We start from the raw sequence: 24,154 nt of genomic DNA on the forward strand, positions 1-24,154 counted from the left end.
TTGATTTTGTGTTGGTAGAAGGATTTTCTTTTCTTATGGTTGGGGATGCAAGTTGGGTTGCTTGACTTAATTTGAACTACATCAAGCTCAGGTTAGGGTTCAGGCCCGTTGAGAATTTGACAAATTCCCAATTCAACCTGACCCAAGTTATACACCTACTTATGGTAGTGTTTGACTGGAAATGCATATGCTGAGATGGTTGAGTTGAAAAACTAAAAAGGACAGGGTCACAAACAAGTCATTTCATGGAACTTAGGAATAACTCCAATAGGTGATTTTTCTTCCAAGAAAAAAAAGAAAAGAAAAACTCCAGTAGGTGATAAAATGAGAGAAAGCAGACTTAGATGGTTCAGGGATGTGCATGGGAGACCACTTACAGCACTTAAAAAAAAACGATCAGTTAAGAACCTGAAAGAGGTAGAAAGGGTAGGGGCAGACCTAGAGAACATTGGTCAAAGTAGTAAGAAATGATTTAAGTGCATATAATTTAATAATGGATATGGCATTAAACAAAATGGAATTGCGAAAATCATGATCATCTAAACCTTGTTTTTTTTTTTTTTAATTCCAATCCAACAATATGAGATCGGATATATGAATTGCACAGTATACTCAATATGCTATAATTAAATATTTGGGGCTTTCTAGATTTAGAGTCATATCTACCCTGGATTTTCCAGATGGAGTTCTCTTTTTGGTTTTATAGGTTTTTATGGATGGTGCAGAAGCAGAAAAAAGCTTCTGCTTTCCATTTTGCTTGCTTTGTTCTTGAGGTGATGACTTTGGACGATGGAAACGAGAGGTGCCAATATGCTGCCACAGCTCTGGTCTTGGGCCCCATGTCAAGTCCTAGTCCTAATTAGCAATGGTGCATGGCAAGTCAACTGCTCGCAAAGTATCAAAATTATGGCAACAGGGGTAATGAGAAGATACTCTATCCCTAGTTCTAGTTGACTAGTAGTATCAGTAGCCAATTAGTAAATGAACTCATTAGTTGCCATATCTGTTTCAGTCTACAGAGGTACCATAGTTCATAAAGCACTACCTATTAGCCCATGACGAGAAGTAATGAAATTTCGCGACCTGCTGCTGCTGCTGCTGCGGTTTCTATCGTCTCTTTGCCACCTTCTCCCCCCAAGTTGTTGGTTGCTGTTTAAGTCCTAGTTGGGAGACTAGAGTTATCAATGGGTCTGGTCCTATTGGAACTAAATCCGAAATCAACATGAAAATACAAAGACGCATCACTGAACCAGAGACTAGCGGATTGATTGTTTACAAGTATAGTGCTAAGTCCTTTATTAATCCTAGGAGAAAGTAAAGAATTTGAAACTAGTGATCCTTCTACTGTAAAAGGCTTTTCCAAAGAATTGCTTTATTGCATTTCATGCCAAATTATGAATCGGACTGGGATGGATCTGGATTCAATTCGACTATAAACAGATTTGGAGTTTGAGATCCATGTCTAGCTTAATTTGGTCAAGTTTGCATCCAGATAATTAGACACCATTGACAAGCCTAAGGTTAAAAAGGCATAGGTGCTCATGTTCTCCTTATGTTATTGCCAATGCAGATGCTTGTGCATTGGGTTCAGTTTGGGAAGAGTGTTCAGTACAAACCTTATATATACAGTATCTCTAAACCTGGAGAAAATAGAATTTTCTTTTTTGGTGCTATCTGTCCAAATACAAGGTTTAGAACCACATAGGAGGTTTTGCATTGAATATATTTGTATTTGCAGTCTTTCGAAACTAAGCCTTGGGAACATCACTCCATGAATGATAATTGAGATGTTGCTGATGTATGGCTGTAATGTCTGGTGGATTAAAGATCCGGACTATTTTTTGCTTGTCATCAGGGGTGTCAATGGGTCAGGTTTGGTTCAAGACAGCTTGTACCAATTTTGGATCAATTATTTAAGGGAGAAATCTGTATTGGGCAAATCTGTACTTCTCCAATTATTTAATCAAGACAAAACATAGACCCAGAACTGTCCCAATTAATAAATGCATCTGACATGATTAGACTAACATATATAATTGTTTATGAAAATAATAATTTAAAATTGATTTTTGATAATATAATCTTAATAAAAAAGATAGAAAAATAATAAATTATTTATATATTAACAAATCAAGATTTTTAACCAAAAGTATCTTATATATTACTTATCAAATTTACCCTTTTAGACAAAATATAATAAAAATTACAAAAAATAAAAAAATTATATATTATTAACAAAATAACGAGTTTGGGTCAGAATTGATTCAGAACATGCAAGAACGAAAACCAGCATAATCAATTCCGTTTGGTTCAGTTTAGTCAGATAGAACTTCACTCTAATCTCAGAGCCATAGTCCTTCACTCTTTCCTGAAGAAGATTAGTCAAACAAATAATCTAGACAGAAAATCTCTTTCTTTTTACACACACAAGAGTACTCCATTGGGCCAAATAGGGGTGGCAATTTTTCACCCAATCCACCCAGTATGTAATCCACCCAACCCGTTGTGTGATCAACCCATCACCTAACCCACCCATTTACTTGGCTGGTTGTGTGATCAACCCATCACCCAATTCGTCATTTAAATGGGTTGGGTTGGGGATAACCATTGGGTTAACCATTACAGACATAAGTATTAATTCTTTCCTTAGCTTTGTGTTTAATTTTCTTCATTTGAATTAAATAATTTATAATTAATGCACTAAATTTTTATTAATTGTTGATTAAATTTAGTTTTGTCTTGAATCAACACACTTCACCCAACATAAATCCAAATCAATTTGACCCAAGTTTGGACCAATTCAATGCGGTCTAACCCAATCCAACATATACCGATCTGGGTCAATCCGAATCTGAAATGGTTTCGAGCGGGATGGTTTGGTGTCCACGTGCTTTTCTCGATCTGAACCGTCCGACCGACCAATATCCACACAACTTGACCTGAATCCGGACGGACCCGATTTACTTACATTGACTCGCTTCTGGTCAGTTGGTTCGGTCCAAAGCCCGTGCACAAACTTGATGTGGTCCGGTCCAAGTCAATCCACCATTGATTGAACTGGTCCGGTCTGGTCTGACCGAATTGATCTAGATCTAAATGGTCTAACCATCCTTGATGTGATTAGCTCGAAGATAATCCAATTAGATAGTTCAAGTTGAGAGTGAGAGAGAGAGAGAGAGAGAGAGAGAGAGAGAGAGAGAGTTTTTTAAGTCCATAAATATAAGATTAATGGATTTGGGCGGGTTGGATTGGGTTAAAGTGGGTTTGGATTGAACCCAACCCATTTAATTTTATGTAACTGGGTCATTAATGGGTTGACAAGTTAGATGGGTTGGGTTGAAGCTCAACCCAAACCAAATCTAACCCAACCCACCCAATTGCCACTAGGACCAAACTCAATTAATTTTTACGAGAGGAGCTCTAAAATCTTTTAGGAAATTAGTAGGAACTAATGAAATGCACAAGCCAATGTTAAAAATGATCATATTTAATAGTAGAAAGTTATAATTATGATTTATGACCGAAAAGCTTTGTCAAAAGTTGGTACTAAAAATATCTCATGTTTTAGAAGGGAGTGAAAAAGGAACCAAAAATTTAATTATGTGTATATTCAAAATATTTTGAAAAATAACCCTGGCTTCATTTGAATCAAGGGATTTTTACTGTTCAGTCCATCCCTGACTATGGATTTCGTAGAATACGGTTTATAAGGGGGGCTACTAATAGACTAGGAGGGGGCTGTAATTTCAGATTTCTAAGGTGGAGTGCAATCTACTTATCCCTTGAATTCAAATATGTATAAGTTGGATTTGAAAAATATGATCCATTTATTAATTGAATTGAATTCAGATTTTTCTCGACCCAATCTTTTTAGTATCTTGTTTATTTTTCGACTCTTTAGGATCAAGTGGGATCATAGCTTTAGAACCTATCTCTGTTTATTTACAATATACATTTTTTATTTATTTTTTATTTAATTTTGTAGGTTTAGCCTCAGTTTGGATGTGATACAAATACAAATATGTAGAGTGCAAAACCTTATATTTTGTATTATTTTATATGTATTTTTATTGTACTTATTTGTATTTGTACTCTTTCCAAAATGAGCCTTATGATAGTTTTGCATAAGTTTATTCAGTATTGAATTGGATTAAAATTGGATATTTTGATATAAAAATGAATCAAATTTGAATTTATGCTATTTTCATGTATTCATTGGATATCAAATTGATCTCGGATGTCCCAAATTCTTATTGTATCGGATTTGGATAAACCCTATCCAAATACGATCCAATTCATCTGGCTAGTTGTAGAGGAGACTTTGGTGTCATACTATCATATCTCGCTGTCAAGGTTTAAAATTTTGATACAATACGCCTGATACGGGGCGTACCGTATCGTATCTTTTAAAAATAGATACAGGATATGCATGGAAATCATGCATATCGTCTTTTTCATGCATATCAGACCCGTATCGGGGGCGTATCAAGGCGTATCAGGGTGTATTGGGGGTGTATTGGGGCATATTAGTAGTGTATCGATGAAAAAGATACGACCAAAAACAAAAAAAAAAATAAAGGGAAAAGTAAGCTTCTTTTCCCTAAAATAAGCATTTTTTTCACCCCTAAAATGACTCTAAAACTCAAAACCTCATTCCTATAGTGCTAAATTTGAAAAAAGAAAATTGCAAGAAACAAGTTTGAATCATTAATTTTTTTTGAAATTTTTTCAAGTTTTGAAAAAATATGGTTAAAATAGGTAATTTTTTCAATTTTTTATAATATCTTATGATTCATTTTTTTCTTGAATGTACAAATTTATGCTAATATACATTTCTTACATTCAAAATCATAATTTTTTTTTGTGTTATTGGTAGATTTATAGAAATTTCATGAAGATATTTGGGGAAAATATAAACTAACAAAAAATTTGAAAATGTAATTTTTTCTCTACCGATAAAGAATAAATATGTTATAGATCTATGGATTTATCTATCATATCCATAGAGCAATTGAAATTTCTTCTTTAATATATATTTTTTATTTTTTATATTTTTAGTATTAAAAAATAAATAGTAATTAATTATATTTTATCATTTGATCACAACAATTGAATATATTATAATTCTATGGATGATCTATCATATCCACACACCAATTGAAATTTCTTCTTTGATAATTAATTTTTTTTATTTTTTATATTTATAAAATTAAAAAACAAATAATTAATTAATTATATTTTATCATTTGATCACAATGATTGAATATATTATAATTCTATGGATGATCTATCATATCCACAATGCAATTGAAATTTGTTCTTTAATAACTTTTTTTTTTGAATATATTATATAGTGTTTATTTATTTATTTTTTATATTTTTTGAAAATAAATAATAAATAATAAATATTTAAATATTAATTAATTATTAATTATATTTTCACTTATATGTTGTGCCAATGCGTATTTTATGGTTGGATAGGAGAGTTGGGTTTTTCCTATCCCATAAAACATTAAAACTTAAGAATTATAATTTATAAATTATAGTTAAGCATAGGATTTTTAGTGAAATTACAATTAACTACAATGTATTTCTTCATAAAACCATTAAAATGTATTAATTTAATGTATATACACCTCATTGAGGTCTAATATTTAGTAATGTTGATGTATTTTTATGGTTTATTAAAGCATTTATAGTGTTTCCAAGTGTATCTATGTGTATCTTAGTTTTTCTCCGATATGCATGCGTATCTAACCGTTCCAACTACCTTTTTCAACCTTGCATTGGGAATATCTAGGGTTGAATACGAATTGAACATTTCAACCTTGCATTGGGAATATCTAGGGTTGGATACGAACCGAGAATCAAATGTGTCACTAAAAATATTATGATCGAATAGGAACTTAAATAAATTCTAAGGAAAATCAAAGCTCTCTCCACTTTTTGTACATTTCCAATAAACTATCTCTATAAATAGTTTATGAAGATGAGAGAGAGAGAGAGAGAGAGAGAGAGAGAGAGAGAGAGAGAAATGAGGTTGAAGCCAACTTGGAGCTTTCAATTTTATATAGGAGAAAGTAAGATAATATTTTCTTTTAAACACATGCTTGTTTAAAAGAGAATATTTCTTTTAAACAATGCTTGTTTCATCTTGTTGTCATTTGTCAAGATGGTAGGTTGTCATGATCTTGTCAAATGGTGCTGAAACTTGTAGCTGTAGGCCATTGACTTTGCATTCTATTTTAAATAGGAAAGGTTATCCTAATCCCGTTTTCGTTTCTGTTTGAATGACATACAAAATGGAAGACAAAGTTGTGAGCTAGGGGATGTTTTTGTTTCTCCATATAGTTAGAATCGAGATTGAGCTCGAATTCGAGCTTGGTATTTTATGTTGAACTTGAATAATCAAATATTTGGCCCGGCTCGTATCCACCCCTAAGCCAAGAAATAAAGCATGGAGATATTTTCAATACAAGACTGTAAAAGCTGCTCGAACGGGTTTTACCCTGATCGAAGTTGAATTTCTTGTGAATTTGGCTATGTAATACTGTTAAAGAGTGAATACATGAGTGATCGACACAGGTTTTGGTATAGATCACTCGCATAATGCCAAACTGGTCATGAGGACCATCGTTTCTAGCTGGTCCTCTACCACCCAAATCATCCAAAACATTCTTTAGGATTTAGATTACATTTAAAATAAATGACATATTAGACCTATTTGACTGCTATGATGTTTCTATGGCACATCAGCATGCTCTAACCATAGAAAAACAAAGCATCTAACCTAACCAATTGGATCGAACCCAAACTAATGTAGCCAAACCACCTCCATGTAATAATCCTAACCCGCCATCAAACCAGCCACAGTCCCGTGGGCTGAATCAAAGCCAAGGATGTGGACCTAATCCAAGCCAAGTGGGTCCAGCTGGACTGAAGTGTTTTAAATGTGGTGAATCAGGCCATAAATCTGTTGAATGTGTGAGGGGTGATAAAAGAAAAAGGGGCGATGTTTGTAGAAGATGAGAGTGAAACCCAACTAGAAACATTTGACTGTTCAGCCCCTCCTATTTTTTACCCTTATAATTGACAAAACCTTAGAGGGAGAAATGGTGTGTGGGGATGTAGAAGAGGCCTTGGTGATGCATTAATCATTCCTAACTCCTAGGGATGAATCATCGGATTGGCTAAGAAATAATATTTTCCACACTACGTGTACTATGGGTCGGAAAGTTGCAAGACTTGTAATTGATAGTGAGAGTTGTGAGAATGTTATAGCCGAAGTAGTCTTCCGTAAGCTGAACCTAAAAACTCAACAACATCCTCAGCCCTACAAGTTTACATGGCTAAAAAGAAAGAATGATGTTTCAGTCACACAATGGTGCCTAGTGAGCTTTTCTATTGGCAATAATTATAGTGATCATGTGTGGTGTGATATTGTATGCATGGATGCTTGCCATTTGCTACTTGGGCGCCCTTGTTAATTTGACCGCTACATAGTCCATGACGGACGAAAGAACATTTATTCTCTTGAGTTTAAAGGGAAAAGACTGACCTTATATCCATCACAAGAGACTAAAACAAAACTCGGGAAAGGTTCTAGCCTTTTTGCCTTGACTGATTTCACTAGTGCCCTAAAAGATATCGGTGTTGTGTATGCTCCAATTAACAAGGGGCTTGACCTAAAAGGTATGGAGGCTCCAAAGGAGGTGAGGCCTTTGCTTGATGAATTTAATGATGTATTTCCTAAGGACTTATCGATAGGATTATCACCATTAAGGGATACTCAGTAGTGTATAGATTTAACATTGAGTGCTAGTCTCCCCAACAAGGCCCATTATAGAACGAGTCCCACTGAACATGAGGAGTTTCAAAAGCAAGGTAATGAATTGATTAATAAAAGGTTCATATGAGATAGTATGTGTCCATGCATGGTTCCCTCTTTGTTAGTACCAAAAAATGATGGTACTTGGGGGATATGCATTGACAACTAGGCAAATAATAAGATAACTGTCAAATACTGATTTTTGGGGCTAATACATTCACTAGAGGTGGATTTGAGCTGATCCGAGCCAAATAGTTCGAGGCTCGAGCTCGACTCGGCTCGAGCTTGATTTTGAGAAAAAATGTTTTATAAAAATAAAAAATTATATATAAAAATATATTTTTATTTGATGTTTAAAAAATTAAAAATATAATAATTAATTAAAAAGCTCGATTGAAACCGAGCCGAGTCGAGTTCGAGTAGCTCATGAAAAGCTTGGCTCATTGCCACCCCTAGTGTTCACTAAGTTGGACTTAAAATCAAGTTATAATCAAATCAGAGTTTGTCCCGGTGATGAGTGGAAGACAACATTCAAGATGCGGGATGGTTTTTATGAATGGCTAGTGATGCCATTCGGTTTTTCCAAGCCTTTTATTGGTTAGTGTGTTGGTTATGCTTTAATGATATTCTCATATATAGCATTGGTATGAACTTCCATTTGTTGCACCTTCGAGATATACTTATGACTTTGCGTAGGGAGTAACTTTATGCAACCATGAAGAAGTGTATTATTGCCAAAGGTCGGGCCTTATTCCTTGGGTATATCATCTCAACTTAAGGAGTTTCTGTAGACCTAGAAAAGGTTCGTGCCATGGTTGAGTGGCTCGTCCCCAAAACACTTACTGAAGCACAAAGTTTTTATAGTCTTGCAAGCTTCTACTAGTGAATCATTAGCAACTTCAACACTGTTATGGCACCATATACAAATTGTATGAAGACTATAAACAATTTTGTGTTTACCACTGAAGTAGAGAGAGCCTTCATTGAGGCTAAGGCACGGTTAATATCTGCACTCGTGCTAGCCCTTCCCAACTTCGAGCAACCCCTTGAGGTTGATTGTGATGCATTTAATGTTGGAATCGGTGTTGTTCTCAGCCAAGGTGACTGGCCCATAGCCTACTATAGTGAGAAATTGAATGGATCATGCTTCAATTTATGATGTGAAATTCTATGCTATGGTACATAGACTTAAGAACCTCCAAGAAGAAGTCCACAACAAGCTGGAGGTAGCCAATGCTAAGTACAAACAATATGTTAATGGAAAAAGGAGAAAGTAGTATTTGATAAGGGAAACTATGTTGGGCCATTTTAATAGAGGAACACCTACTGATTGGCAACATGGAAAATTGGCACCAAGGAAGGTTGGACCATGCGAGATAGTCGAAGTCATCAATAAAAATGTTTATAGACTAAAACTACCCATCCATATACGTACCCATGATGTTTTCAATGTCAAACACTTGGTACCTTATGTTGGCAATTAGTTAGATGATGACTTGAATCTAAGGATGGATTCTCCCCAACCCGAGGAGGAGGATGCAGTATAGGAAAAGGCCGATAAGTTCTACGCAAGTTGGAATCATTCCAAGACACATAAAAAGCAGAAATGATGCCACCAACCCATCTTAGTAAATATTTATCAGTATAGCATCATCACAAGAATTCAATCTTAGTACGTTTTTACCAAGTTTGTGCCATCTTAGAGTTTCCATCTTAGTTCATTTTTACCAAGATAGCATTATTTCGAATGTATATTCAATTAGGACTTTCCCTTTGAATGATTTTAATAGGATTCTATTTTGGAGTGTTTTCTTAGATTATGATTTTATTTTTTAAGGAGTTTTTGTAGGATTATATTATGGAGTGTTTTCATATTAGGATTCGAAGACATAAGCCTATATAAAGAGTATCTAGGGGAAGGCTAAGACAATTCTCTTGTCATCAATTTTCTCTTAATTGTTTAGTGAAGGATTTTTCTTCCTAAAATTTGACTTTTGCTCATTTCTTTGAAGTTTTTCTCACGTGTTTCATTTCCATTCAGCATCAAAACATCTTCCCATGGTAAATATGGAAGATATTCCCAATGCATGCTGAGATGTGTATGTGGGGCACTAATGTGATTTTGGCACAGTACAAAAACAAACTATATTTAGAGAATCTTCAGAGAAAATAGCAAAAGTCGAAATAAATAGGAAGAATAACTCTTCACTCAATACTTAAGAGAAAATTAACATAAACTCCCCCAAACCATATCTACTCTTTATATAGATTTATTTATATCCTTATGCTCCTACAAGAAAGTTTCATTATTTAATAAAACACTCATTATAATCTTACTAAATCTCTTTAAAAAAAAGAAAGTCCTAATTGAATACAAATTCGAAATTCCATTATAACACTAGCTTGGTAATTATGAACTAAGATAGAAATTGGCGCTAATTTGGTAAATACGAACTAAGATAGAAATATCATGCTATCTCAGTAGATATTTACTAAGTTAGGTTAGTGGCGTCATCTCCGCTTCTTACATGTTTGGTAGTGGTCCTAATTTGCATAGAAATTATTAGGTCATTTCTGTATTGTATCATTCTCCCCCTATATGTACTAAGATGGGTTTTCAAAAATCAATTTTGTAAATATTTACTCTAATGGTCTGAATCCCGTATTGCATCATCCTCCATAGGTTAGAGAGAATTCGTCATTAGATTCGTGTTACCATGTGAGAATCCTCCAACATTACGCATTGTGTTTCTCTATTTCCAACTTTCTGATAGATAGCTGGTGGTGTAATCCTCAAATACAAATTGGAATATCTTCATTACATTTCTTAATATTTAAAATACATTTGTTGATCTTCAAATAATTTAGTTCTCCCTTTACTAACTATTCTAAATTTCGCAAAAATGCTTGACAATATGGATCCTCGTAGACTTATATAAAGACAATGCTATTAAAGCTTCTAGTATGATAAATAGTGCTTCGATCCTCTTGAAAATCATAATAAAGGATAACATATTCTTCTTGAGCAATGGGTTATTCATCATAGATTAGATGTTTGTTTCAATCAACGAGTTTCTCTTCAATACATATTGTTGAGGAGAATGGCCACACAAGATTTTTGTTACAATCTTGATTAATAATATTAAAACAATCAACAAAGTCATAAGATTTGATTTTACCTTTAGACTCTGAAATTACTAACTCTTCCATAGAATTCTAGTCTATGAATTCATTTGAGGCTATACCTCCATTAAACTCCTATCACTTTTGTTCACCACCCGCAATTACATCCAGCTTGGTTGCATGTTGAGTAGAGAAACCTTTATGAAACTTTGGAATCTCAATATTGAAACCCGTTTCCAATTGTTTCTTGCCATCATCCACAACTACAGTCGATTTGAATTCTTGCCTTAATGATGAAAAGAAACAATTAGAGGCACTTGGCATTGGAACTGCTATTCCCTGTTTTGGAATGAGAACGTAGGGATCACAACTCTTAAGCAAGTGCATCGACTTGTTTTATCAACTCTACCACATCTTTTTGTGTTTTGTTATTGAGTTTCTCTATTCCATGATGTGAGCCACTTGTTTCTTTTTAAGAGCCATAATCTGAAGAAAGATCAAACATGAGTTTTGATACCAATTGGCGTAGTATAGAAATAAACAATGTTGAGAGAAGCTTAAAAGGAAAGAGCAAAAGCCGAAATAAATAGGAAGAACAACTCTTTACTGAATACTTTAGAGAAAATCAACATAAACTCACCTAGCTTTGCCCTATTTACTCTTTGATACCAATAAGTAAGTTTCCTTATTTAATAAAATATTTATTATAATCATACTAAATCTCTTCATAAAAAGAAAGTCCTAATTGAATACAATTTTAAAATCCTATTATAATGCTAACTTGGTAATTACGAATTAAGATAAAAATTGACGGTAAATTAGGTCGGTGGCATCATCTCTACTTACATATCTTATAGTGGATTCAACTTGCTTATAACTTATTAACTTCATTCTATATTATATCATCCTCCCCTTATATGTACTAAAACGGGTTTTCGTAAGCCAACATTATAAATATTTACTTAATTGGTCCAAATCGTATCAGATCTCTCCTTAACATTGAACAGGTCGTCATTCAATAGCCCATGTTTTGGGTGATGAGATACAAAGAATTAACAATTATTCAACACAAAGTCCGATTTCCTGCACATGTATTCTGTGGTACACTTCCATTCAAATGTTAACACATCAGCAAAGTACGGAAATTTGGATTCAATTGTATGAATTCATTAAAACACGGTCTTGTTTTTCATTTTTTTTTTAATTGAAAAGTCAAAGTAAAATGAAAAAACAATGTTTCCCCACAAGGGAAAAAGGGGAAAAATGTCCAAGCATTTGCAATATTCATGACTCCTTGATTTTATTTTCTACACGTGATTAGTTACCATGTTTTTGAAATCATTGGATCCGTCACAAATTTTTCTGATATCATGTCTTTTTGGTATCATAGTCTAACCTTATTTTAGACTTGAAATATTAGGAAACGAGTATATAGTAGAGGGTCAAATGCACCGTCTACCAAATTCTTGCATATGCATGGCTGACGATTAATTCGGTATAATTTTAAAAAACCAAAGCTTCTAATTCGGTTTCGGTTAATCAATATAGAAAATTGATGATTAACCGAACTGATCGATATACATATATTTCTATATATTTTAAATATATTTATATATATATTATATATATTTTTATATATTTTTATATATTATAAATTAATAAATATGTATTATATATAAATACATATTTATAATATATAATATATTATTTCTTATTTTATATATAATTTTAGATTCTTATTATATATTTATATATTTTTTATAATATATATTATAAAAACAAAAAACCAACGAACCGAATCAATCGACTAATTACCAATCGGCTTCGTTTACCGATTTTTCATAAACCGATTGTAGGAGTTCGGTCTCAAAAATAGGCGCAACCGAACCGTCAGCACCCTACTACGACGTCAAATGACATGATCATACGAGTGGGAGTGCCAGTGCAGTATTTGGAATGACGCTTATATCCTTAATCCCCACGTTCACGCATTGGGGTTGAAGTGTGGGACAAGCAAAGGTCAAACTGATAACATTTTCGAAGAAGTATTCAGCATTAAAGTTTTAGGTTGCTAGCTGAGGTCATACTGATACCATTTTCAGCATAAAACTTTTAAGTTGGTAGTTGAGGTCTTCGATTAATAGCTTATTATTCTCTAGCACCGATAATTGTGTCCAGTTTTTCATTTCTTTGGACAGAATACTATTGCATTTAAACCTTTTCATTGTGTTTTGTTCTCAAAGATTTGTGATTATTTTTGTGTATTTTCTTTGTATCTACTTAAGTTATGTTTGGTTTGAAGGAAAGGGTATTGAAAGGATGGGAAAGATGAGGAAATTAATACAAGATTTATAAAGGTTCTCTATATTTTCTTTCATTTTCCTACATTTTCCTTCAAACCAAATATAGCCTAAAGGGCTACACAAGGGGGATAACCCATTCCCTAACCCAGGTGCAGATGGGATTCCACCTTAGCAATCAGTTGATTGGCACCTTACTGATTATTTTTGTGTTTGGATCATATACGTCTATATCAATTTTTTCTCTAGGTGTTCCAACAAGGATTACAAGGTTTAAACACTCACCCCTTGGTTTGCATTTGGGAACAGTGTAAATGTCGGTTCATTGCATTATTAAGGGTTGCATTTTCGGAACAGTGTAAATGCTGGTTCAATGCATTATTATACCCTGATCCTAATTTGCATGCCTTAGGGAAACATTGTAAAAACACCTAAGGTCAAAATAAATTTGCAAACTTATCGGAGTTTGCTTGGATCTTAGGGTGAAAACTACTTTGATTTTCAAGTAAATTTACTCCTCCCATCGGTGAACAACCATGTTTTGCATTGTTACTTGCCAAACGAGAAGAATGTAAAATAAGGTTGTGTTTGGAAAGAATGCAAATGGAGTGTAAATCCCGGTTTAAGATAAATTTGCACTCCAGTTCATCTTTTCATGTGTTTAACAACATTACAGTTATCTATTGACAAATGACAGATCAATGCATATTTTTTATAATAAGATGTAAAAGTATATCAATAAAAAAGAGGAAAGTTTGTATTCAAAGTGGGTTTTTAATAAAATAAAATATTTTATTAGAGTTCATGTTTGCATCCATTACAGTTAAAAAGTCTATTTGGTAAAAAAATAAATCTATGGGTGCAAAACTAATCCAATTTTACAATTTATATGAACCATTTTAAACTCTACGCATTTACATTCGCACTTATTTGCATTGTTTCCAATCCGAACTTGCAAGCTAGGTGGTCATGATTTGTAGCGCGTGTTTTAGCATTTACACCACCTACCCCCCAAAGGCAGCCTTGGTCTTCCATTTTGGGTATGGAACAATCATATATAGCGAAGGCTTCTACTGCCCTTATAGTCCGGTTTAATCGATACAAAGATTTGAGTCCATCCTTAAACTGGGATTTGTTTCCCTGTCCATTAATAATCTCTATAGTTGCTCCGACAACCTTGGACATGGCTCCTTTTCCCCTCATCCTTAAAAACCGTCCTTCCCACAGAATTTCCGCCCAAAACCAAGACTGAGAGAACCTTCTTCTTTTTCTTGCTACGTACGTCTGCTTCGAACTCCCCATTCTTGACAAGAGTTTTCGTCGGCGGCATCGCCGTCGTCACCGTCGCCACGTGTTATTTTATAGATTAGTATAACATGCATCGGCGATCGATCGTCTACTTTAAATTTACATATAAAACCCTTAGACTCTATTCGCTCAACATCCCCATCTCAAAAATACTGCATATCATTCACCCAACGTCTATGAGAAATATGTTAGTACATTAGCCGTGTCAAACCAGAAGAGATCATTGGCAGGAATTAAATATACAGCTACAAAGCTTAATGTTCTTGATTAGTTTTTATCTGGTTGTCTTGTCTGTAAGTCTATCGGTGAGGTGCTCATCCCAAACACGGGATCGTGGTAATGCAAGAGTGTACTAGTATTCAGCGCGGTGAACACCATGAGAGATAGTAAAACCAGGACGGAGAGAGTCAGTAATACCATCATTAACCCGTGTGCGACCACTCCCTTCGCCCCTTGTGCATATTCCGACGAAGCCAATGCCAGCGATGTCAACGGGAAAGAATAAGCCCACCATGCGACATTGAACCTCTTCATCGATTTCTTGAATAAGGTTGGCCTGAAAACCTGCATGTTTTCCCATTAAAAGAGAAAGAACGTTTAGAAGATGATAAAATCCACTATTAATATTGCTAATTTGAAATCATATATGTTGGAATCATCTGCGCTTTTTTTTTATTATTATTATCTTTGCTGGAGAGGTAATATCTACGCTAAAATCGGTCACCATATACAATATTGGAAGAATGTTATTGTTAAACATTTTGGAGAGAACGGATTATCTGAATTGAATTTGATGTATGTTTGGATGGGTTCGTTTGCAATAAGTGAGACGAAGCAAGAAAGGAAAGAAGGAGAATCTCTCAGATCAGAATTAAACTTCTCTTCATTGGAACGAACTCTATTAATTCGGTTTTGGTTAACCATTTAAAACACTAGCGGTTAACTAATGGATCGGTATATATATATTATCTTTTTTATTTTTTTGAAAATCTAATAAAAAAGCTCGACAATCTGAGAGTGTCAAACTACCGAATTAAGACTTTCAGGTTTTAGGCTTTCAGTCTTTCTCTTCAAAAGGTTGGCAGACCGGCAGCCAAACTGGCGACTGGCAAACAGGCAAACACTGCTAGACTGGCAGTCTCTCTCTTAGTCCCTAGTAAGCCTCCTACCTCCGCCGTGCCTTTCCGGTTTCTAGTTTCCCCTTTCTTTCCTCTCTGAGATTCTAAACTTTCTTTGTCACTCTCAGTTCTCTTCTTCCCCAAGACCATCGGCCTCTAGCTCTCCGCCCTCCGATCGAATCACCAACGGCCTCCAACGACCGAATTAACGTCACCAACGTTTGACGAGGCGATCAACTGTCTCACTCTCTATTCTCTCTTTCAGACTCTTCTTCTTCTTCCCCAACGTCCTTCTCTTCTCTCTCAGTCTTAATCACTCATCTCTCTCAATCTCAGTCTTTGTTTTGTTCACTCTCAATCGCAAGAGGAAAGGTTTTTTTCCCTTTTTTTAATTTTCAATACATAAAAAAAATTGAAAAACCGAACCGTACACTATTTTACCGGTTGCACCGGTTCGATTTCAATTCGATTGAATTTAAAAATCGAATATGTCGGTTCCGTCTAGAAAATTACCCCACGGTTCGCTTACCGCGCTTGTCGTAAACACCCCACCCCTACTGCTCAAGTTTTTCTCTAAGTTTAGTTTAGTTTAGACCAAACCGAGCAGAGGAGCTCGTGAACCTCGGGAACCGTGGCGTTGTCGTGCATATCCATTCGTCAATGGGATCTTTCCCTTTTTGAGCATGACAGAAATTTCCATCGCGTACACTGTCGCTTTAAATCTTAATCGCTTCTTTTAAACCTAATTTTAGAATGGTCAGTTACCACTTACCAGAGACATGGCGTCAAAAAAAAAAAAAAAATTTACCAGAGACATGAACATGAAGAGGGAGAGGAAGAAGAACATCTTTGACGGGGTGTCGAAGTTTCCAGAGATGGACTCCCAGGCCAAGCTCGCCATGCTGGGTGTCGCGAAGAACAAGAAGAAGACGGGACGTAGCGTCGCCGGGATTCTTTCTCTCCCTGAAAACCTCTGATAGAGTGTGACGAAGAGCACCAGATAGTGTGCCATTCCTATCGAGAACATACACAACGCGCTCTCCTTCCACCCCATCTCAGCTGCGGCTTTGGCACCCACCAAGTTCCCGATCACCGATAACTGACTCGTGGGGTTGGCCACCATCGACAAGAATCGCTTCCCTTTAATAAACCATTGGCCGTAAATTTTTACGTCGAGCGCCACCACCGGGATCACAATTACCCACCAGAGCACTAGATGAGGAACGGATTTGGGAGAGACGAAGGGTGCAGATTCCAGCAAGAGGAGCCACGAGATCCACGGGGCGAAGAGGTAGTTGACGCCTACATGGTGCAGGAACTCACCCTTCACCATACGAAAGTGAAAGAAGCATCTGAGTAGGTAGAGAAGGGATAGTGTCATGAGTATGAAAAGTGCGATAGACCAGAGAAGAAGGAAGGACATAGAGGGGAGCAAGCGAAGCAGTCTCCGAATGACGAAGGAATCGTTAGCGGGCTTGCCTAGCGTCTTCCATAGAAAGGCTTGGCCACAGAGAGAGAGGCTAATCCTGAAGTAACCAGCATGAAATCTAGCTAGGATGGGCGGTGGTGAACTCTGCTTGACAGGACCCCGATGTGTTAGTGTTGGGATGTCGATGACAGGCTCAGCGACCACTAGGTTGATCTGGGTTTGGGAGTTCTTGTCATCCATCGGTGACTGGAGTTAACAGTGGTGACAGAGAGAATGGCCTTTGTTTCTGGTTCTGGTTGGTGAAACCTATGCAGAGAAATTACCCGCTTATACAGAGAAAGGAGTAAGCAGGGGGGGAGAGGAGTCTGAATTGTGCCCTTATAATTTAGAGAAGCGTGGAGAGAAAGAGAGAGAAGTCGCGCACTTATATTTGGCTTTGTTGATTGTATGGTGGGACCATCGGCGTGGGATATGTATCCCAAGCCGACCACACATTTTCAATGTGAACTTTAGATTTTAGAGTTAAAGATATAGCGATTTATTAGGGTTTAAAATGGAAGGTTTAGATGTGATAGTAGGATTTAAAATGTTGGTTGCAGCTTCGATGGAACGGAAGAAATCGATTATATTTTAAAAAATTTTATTATGTTAAACAAATCTAGAATATCTTAAACCCAAATATTAAAGGATTTAGTGAAAATAATTCCTCACTTTGGGAGTGGTGGGATGGCTTATTTTCCAATCCTGTAAAATACTACATTATCTTGTGGTAGATTTGGAAGAATAGAAACGAAAATACCTTCCAAAACCATTATACCCACCCTTCGGTCATCATTGATAGAATTTTGTCTCTATATTTTAATCATAATGTTAGAAATTATTCTAAATCTAGTACTATACACAATAAAGATTGGAAGCCAATCAAATGGAAAACTACAAAAGGGAGTTCTATCAAAATTAATTTTGACATGTCTAAAAATGATAAAGGTGATTGAGCAATTGGTTGTGTCGCAAGAAATCAATGGGGAATTGTTCTTGAGACCAAAGCTTATTTTATCGAGAATTCCTCAATTAATGTAGCGAAGGCTTGGGCTGCATGGGAGACCCACAATATTGCTTTTAACTATAGGGATCCCCCCATTTTCATTGAGGGAGACTCTCTTCTTGTGATTTCATGTTTAAAGAACAAAATGGACTTCCCGTGGAGATTAAAGGCCATCATCGAGGAGTGTTTGAAGCTGGCTAGAGATTTGGAACGTGGTGTCACCTACAACCATGTCTATAGAGAGGCCAATCAAATTGCGGATTGGATGGCAAACCAAGCTCTTTCTTTCCTCTCAGCACTCTTAGTTTTTGCCCTCTCTCTATCCTTAGAGACTTAAGTTCTATTTGTTTTTGTGATGCTAGGGGCCAAGCTACCCTCATCTTGTGTAGTTCCTCCTATTTCTACCAAAAAAAAAAATTAAAGCCCTAGCATGGTTGAGCATCCATAGGGCAATGATCAAGAATTTTCCCTATAAAAATATATAAATATATAATAGAAAAGTATAAATATATAAAACATTATATTTTAAATAATATATTATATATAATATACATAAATATATATTAAATATATGTATACTAGTCAGTTCGGTTAACCGTCGATTTTCTATATTGGTTAACTGAAACCGAATAGATACCTTCAGTCTTTTAAAAACACCAAACCAAAACCGAATTGACCAATTCAGTTAACCATTTTTTTAGTTCAGTTCTGGTCGATTCAGTTTTACTGTCTTTTTCTCACCCCTAGAGTAGGTAATGCTCCTTGTCACGGTTGATTTGATACTAAACCTATAATTTTTTTTTTCATAAATAATATTTAAAACCTCAGGAAAATCTATGATGTGAAAAAGATATGATATAGAAAGAGTTTTGACCAATCAAAATCCACCCATGAATTTTGATAAATAACACCTGATTGGCTACCACGTTTAGGATTTCAATTGACTTGTCATAAGTTTTTCAGATATCATATCTTTTCCGTATCATAGTCTAACCCTTAAAACCTCTTCTAAATATGGACCTAAGTTCTAACTTCTAACACGGGGAATTATTCAAAAGTCTCTCAGTTGTCTTTTAATACTAAAAAATTCTTCAGATTTTGAAAAATTAAGAATCTCTTGTCAAAAACCTACCAGGCATTTGTCTGATTGTTCCCTGTAATTAAATTATGAATAGCTTTAAATACTCTCAACACACAATTTATATTGCTGGGAAATCAAAGTCAAAAATGAAGAAAGAGACTAACGTCTCCTTTTATAATTATCTGTAAATGAAACTCCCAAATCTAGGATTATAGACGCGCCTTTTCAGTTTGGTTGCACAAAAGTTTTTCAAGTGATGAAACATATCGACTAGGCAGGAAAACCAACATTAAACATGAAGAGTCGACTTGTTCTGATTCTCGGTGATCAATTATATTGAGAACAAATAACATTTAATGCATTCTAGCATTTAAAAGTTATGAAACATTTAATGCATTTAATTTTGTTGGAACTATGAAGTAAAGAGTAAAAGAAAATCCATAAAATGCGGACATGAGACAGAGAATTTCAAAAATGGGACATTAGAGATGGAGAGAATTCCACTTTTGAGTTATAATATAACTAGGACAAGGTTTAGATACTATTCATCATCATCATCAAATACAACTCGTCATGCCCAACCTGTTTATAACTATAAGTAACCTATTCCGGTCTCCCATAGGATTAGGGCCAAATCTGGATTTGCCTATCCTCACACCAAAATCGCAGCACTTGAGTCGCACTTTGGGAACATCTGCCAAACCGCTTATGTGTTGTCATTCATGGGAGTTATTCCTCATGCACGACTGCTACTTGTTATTCTATTATAAATCAAACAGCATGGATAGGAAAACTTGGGACTCAAAAAGATTTGACAAAGACAACCCTCTTTTGTATTGATATGCGTGTTATTGTATGATTCAGGTTACACTTATCTGATCTGCCATAAAATTAAATGCTGAGGTGAATCATATACAAAGGGAGTGTTTTATAGTGTGGATAAGAAATTGGTGAGTGTGAATTAGTCCATATCACACCATGTGACAATGACCACCACATCATACCACAGTCTACAGCTATTTTGAATTATGTATAAATTGTGTGGACCGGACTGGTCCACACCACTTTTTTATTCCATGTATCTAATATACATTTCATGGGAGATCTACACAATTGGTCATAAATGTTTAATTTTTACATTTTATATGGTAAATAAATTAAAAAAAATGCTTAAATATGTAGACACCAATTGCATTTTTTAAATAATTAAAAAAATGAATATTTTAAATATTAATTATTAATAAAAATATTAAAAATTTAATATTTAAATAATGAAAAAAAGAGTTGGGAATGAGAATGTTAGATTTGTGCTAGAATTAACATTAAAAATTATTATTTTATTAATAAAATATTTAAAATTTATTAAAAAATTAAATAAAACGAGAATAATTGGACCAATATAAACGTTACACTGAAGTTTTCCCACAAACTGTCCACACTATAGTGTGGATCATCTACGAAAAAATACTGTGGATGATAAATCGGGGTGTGGCCCATTCCTGTCCATGCTATTTTGTGGACGGTTCCCATCCACACATAGCAAAACACCATATCTTACCATGTATATGATCAAAATGGTTTCGTCCACGATATTTACACGCTACCAAACGCCACCAAAATTGTATAAACAGGGTTGGGCTATCTATCCTAAGTAAACATGCCAATGTTCACTTTGTGCCCCATATGAATTAAATATCGGCATATTCACTAATGATAGGTAGCCCAGCCCAATGCATGATGTTGTCTTCGGCTAATCCAGGCTCTCCATGCCCTAGAGAAATTACAGTATTGACATGCTAGTATAAACCCCCACCCAAAAATAAAAAATAAAACATAAATGTACAAACAAGCCCAATGCAGATTTCTGATTTCCACTGCAGAATTATAAATATTCAAAATGTCAAAAACCCCCCACTTTATGCACCAATGTCCACCCGAGAATTGGCATCAATTCCGAACTGGCACCAAACCCAAATGTACCTTGTGCCTAAAAATTCTGACCCTGGAGTGAACCGTCTTTCTCAAGAAAAAACAATTAGTAAAAGTTAGGTCTATATCCATATTTCAATGCTAAAATACCCCATTCACGGAGGATCAGCGCTAGGTGATGGGTTTAGCGCCTACCTCACGTGAATAGCTGAGGCTGTCCTTTCAAAGATCTAAGCCGCAGCTCACGTTTACAAAAAGCCTTTCAATTATTTTCTCCCAATTCATAGTTATGAAGATATATTTTTTTTAATGTAAAAACAAAATTCATAAAGCAAGCAAGCAAGCACAGAATTATACAACAATAAGTCGAAAAAAAGACATTGTTTTAGAAGCTACAGTATGCGCTATCAAGTTCAATGATCTATAAACCAGTGTAGTATTTTCTCCCAGTTCATAGAATATAAGTCCCGCAGGTGATAGAGATTCAAAACCTCATCTCAACCAGGGGGATTTCAGGCAGTTTTGGCCACTTTATTCTATCCACCTAGGGCAGGCATACTCCACTGCAACTCTTGTTGATCATAATGGGTTCAGAAACAACTGAAGAAGGCATGATTCTCAGTCTGTTATATGGGTTATCAAGGATTGTCATGTCCTAATAAACAATGGGTATGATATGAAAGAGGTCAATCAATATTACTGTTGAGCTTAATATTTCACTTTGAAGATTAACCAAGTTGGTCATTTCTTGATGTGAAGGAAATTAAAAAAGCAAGGAGGAAGATAGAAATTGATATTACAAGATTGTCGCTTCTAGCTACTTGCTTTGTAGGGGGGGGGGGGGGGGTTGGTCGAGATACAACGGGGACTGGGTTCGATCTGGCCCAGTTAAGCCCATGCAGGGATGAAATATGATGTGTTTGAAGCCTTTTCAATTTTTTTTGTAATTCAGTTTATTATTTTCAATTCAAGGTAATGATGATGCAATTTTATTTTTGAAAGAGATGATGCAAAATTAATATATACGACTTTGACCCGTTTGAATAATTTGTTTAATAAGTAGAATTTTGGCCTTGTTCATTTTTTGATACCTGAGAGAATAAAGTTGCCCAAATAACTTTGACATGTCAGTGTTCTTACACACTTTCACTTGGATAACAAGAGGTAGTCAGGTAGGTGGGAGAGGATTAATGTTTTTAACAAGTCGATAAACAATTTATCCACCCTCTAAGAAAATTTGGGAAAATTCACATTCTTTTTTTTTTTTTTTTTCTCACGAGAAAGTAACAACCCATGATTTGTTTTTTAGTGTTGATGAAAAGAAATATAATCTTCATCAGTATAACGGTAAATACATCGGAATTCACAAAGGTTATGCATTAAAAAAAAGCATGTTTGACAGTGGATCGGATCCAGTAAATACAACAAAGTAAACTCGTTAATGAGCACTTGATTTTGGGGAAAATTCTCGATCAGTATTCTCTACTTTGGCTCGAGTGACAATTTGGTCCTCGAACTTTAAAATGTGATAATTCAGTACGCAAACTTTTAAAATGTAACAATTGAGTACCTGTTGTTAATCAGTCCATTAATCAACTGTTAAGTGACATTTGATAAGTCAAAAAATGCCTTTCAAATACCATCTAATTCTCTTTATCAGCCATCCAAACGTTGACAAAAAACTGAACAGTCCCAAATCCCAGCATCTTCTATTCAAAAAAGTTGGTGATTATTTAGAAGAATCTAGAATTTGGGAAATGGGACCATTCACTTTATTGTCAATGTTTGGATGGTTGATAAAGAGAATTAAATGGCATTCTTAGGGCACTTTTGACATTTCAAATGTCACTTAATGGCTGATTAACGGTTAACGGCAGGTACTGGATTGTTATATTTTGAAATTCTGAGTATTGAAGTATCGCATTTTAAAATTTGGGGACCAAATTATCACTCAAGCCAAAATACACATACTGATCCGAAATTTTCTCTAAATATTTTGACAACGGTTAAAAATAGGTATTAATCTTTTTCAAAGGTAGCTGGAGGTATTTTAAAACAAAAGTGAAGTACAACGAAATTAGAGTACTGTCAAACATGCTTGATTAATTAATGCACTTCTAACACAAAAACTGAAGACTCTATCTGTATAATATGCTTCACAAGGATTTTCATCAAAACTAAAACAAATCATGGGTTGTTGAAAATCGCTATATATTTGAATATTGTCTCTGCATTTGTAACTAAGACGACCTTTGAAAAAATTTCATTGGGCTTAATTATTTCACAGACGACAGACCTCATATGGAATATATATATATATATATAATATAAGTTCTTGATGGAACCATTGTTTCTTAAATTTTCTGCTAAAACAATTTTTTGTAACCATCAACTGCAGTCAATTAGAACTATGATATAAAATATCGTCATAATATAGTGTTTGATTTTTTCTTTTCTGCAGTGGTCATTCATTTCCCTAATTTTTTTAGCATTGTGAGTTAGGTTCAGTTTGGTAGGAGTATAAATACAAATATGTTAAGGTTTTGCACTTTAAAATTTTATATTTGTACTCCTTCCAAACTGAGTCTTTAATGGGAAAAAAAAATAAGGGGAAAAGATTTAAACAAACCCAGAGTTTTGTTAGTAGACTTAATATAACTTGTGGTCTGTCCCCATTGGACTTAAATATACCCTTATTTTTTTCTTTCATTTCATCAACCTCTTTTATACTCTAAAAAATCGTATTTTACTCTTTTAAAACAATATTTCTTGCTCTGTTTTCTGACTTTCTGCAATTGCAACAGATTTTAGATTAAAATAGGGGCTGGTGGATGGATAACTTACGTAGGGGGGACCAGTGGTTGAACTAACAACTCAGTGATGGTGGATGGTTGCAAGTTGAAGGAACGGACACAAAAGAAGAGGGAAGAGGAAGAAGGAGAAGAAAAAGAAAGGGAATAAGAGGGGGAGGAAAATAAAGGGAGAAAAAATTA

At 34.9% G+C, this 24,154-nt stretch overlaps 1 protein-coding gene across 1 annotated transcript; it reads right to left on the minus strand.

Annotated features, from left to right (window-relative positions):
• Nucleotides 1-14,701: 14,701 nt before the first annotated feature.
• Nucleotides 14,702-17,503, minus strand: LOC148878297 (S-type anion channel SLAH1-like). Its single transcript, XM_088965913.1, has 2 exons — nt 16,486-17,503; nt 14,702-15,123 (listed from the first exon to the last, which is right to left on the minus strand). The coding sequence occupies exons 1-2, from the start codon at nt 17,344-17,346 to the stop codon at nt 14,827-14,829; spliced, it is 1,158 nt and encodes a 385-aa protein (XP_088822039.1). The 5' UTR covers nt 17,347-17,503; the 3' UTR covers nt 14,702-14,826.
• Between the last annotated feature and the right edge of the window lie 6,651 nt (nt 17,504-24,154).

The sequence above is a fragment of the Nelumbo lutea genome, chromosome 1 (genome assembly GCF_056320005.1).
Source record: "Nelumbo lutea isolate HS-2025 chromosome 1, American lotus-T2T, whole genome shotgun sequence".
Taxonomy (NCBI): Eukaryota; Viridiplantae; Streptophyta; class Magnoliopsida; order Proteales; family Nelumbonaceae; genus Nelumbo; species Nelumbo lutea.

Excerpts from the sequence above, each read along its gene's own strand:
- LOC148878297 (XM_088965913.1), bottom strand. The coding sequence starts at position 17,346 with ATGGATGACAAGAACTCCCAAACCCAGATCAACCTAGTGGTCGCTGAG. Across the intron at positions 15,124-16,485 it reads TCTTCATGTTCATGTCTCTG|GTTTTCAGGCCAACCTTATT; the intron begins GTAAATTTTTTT and ends GAAAACATGCAG.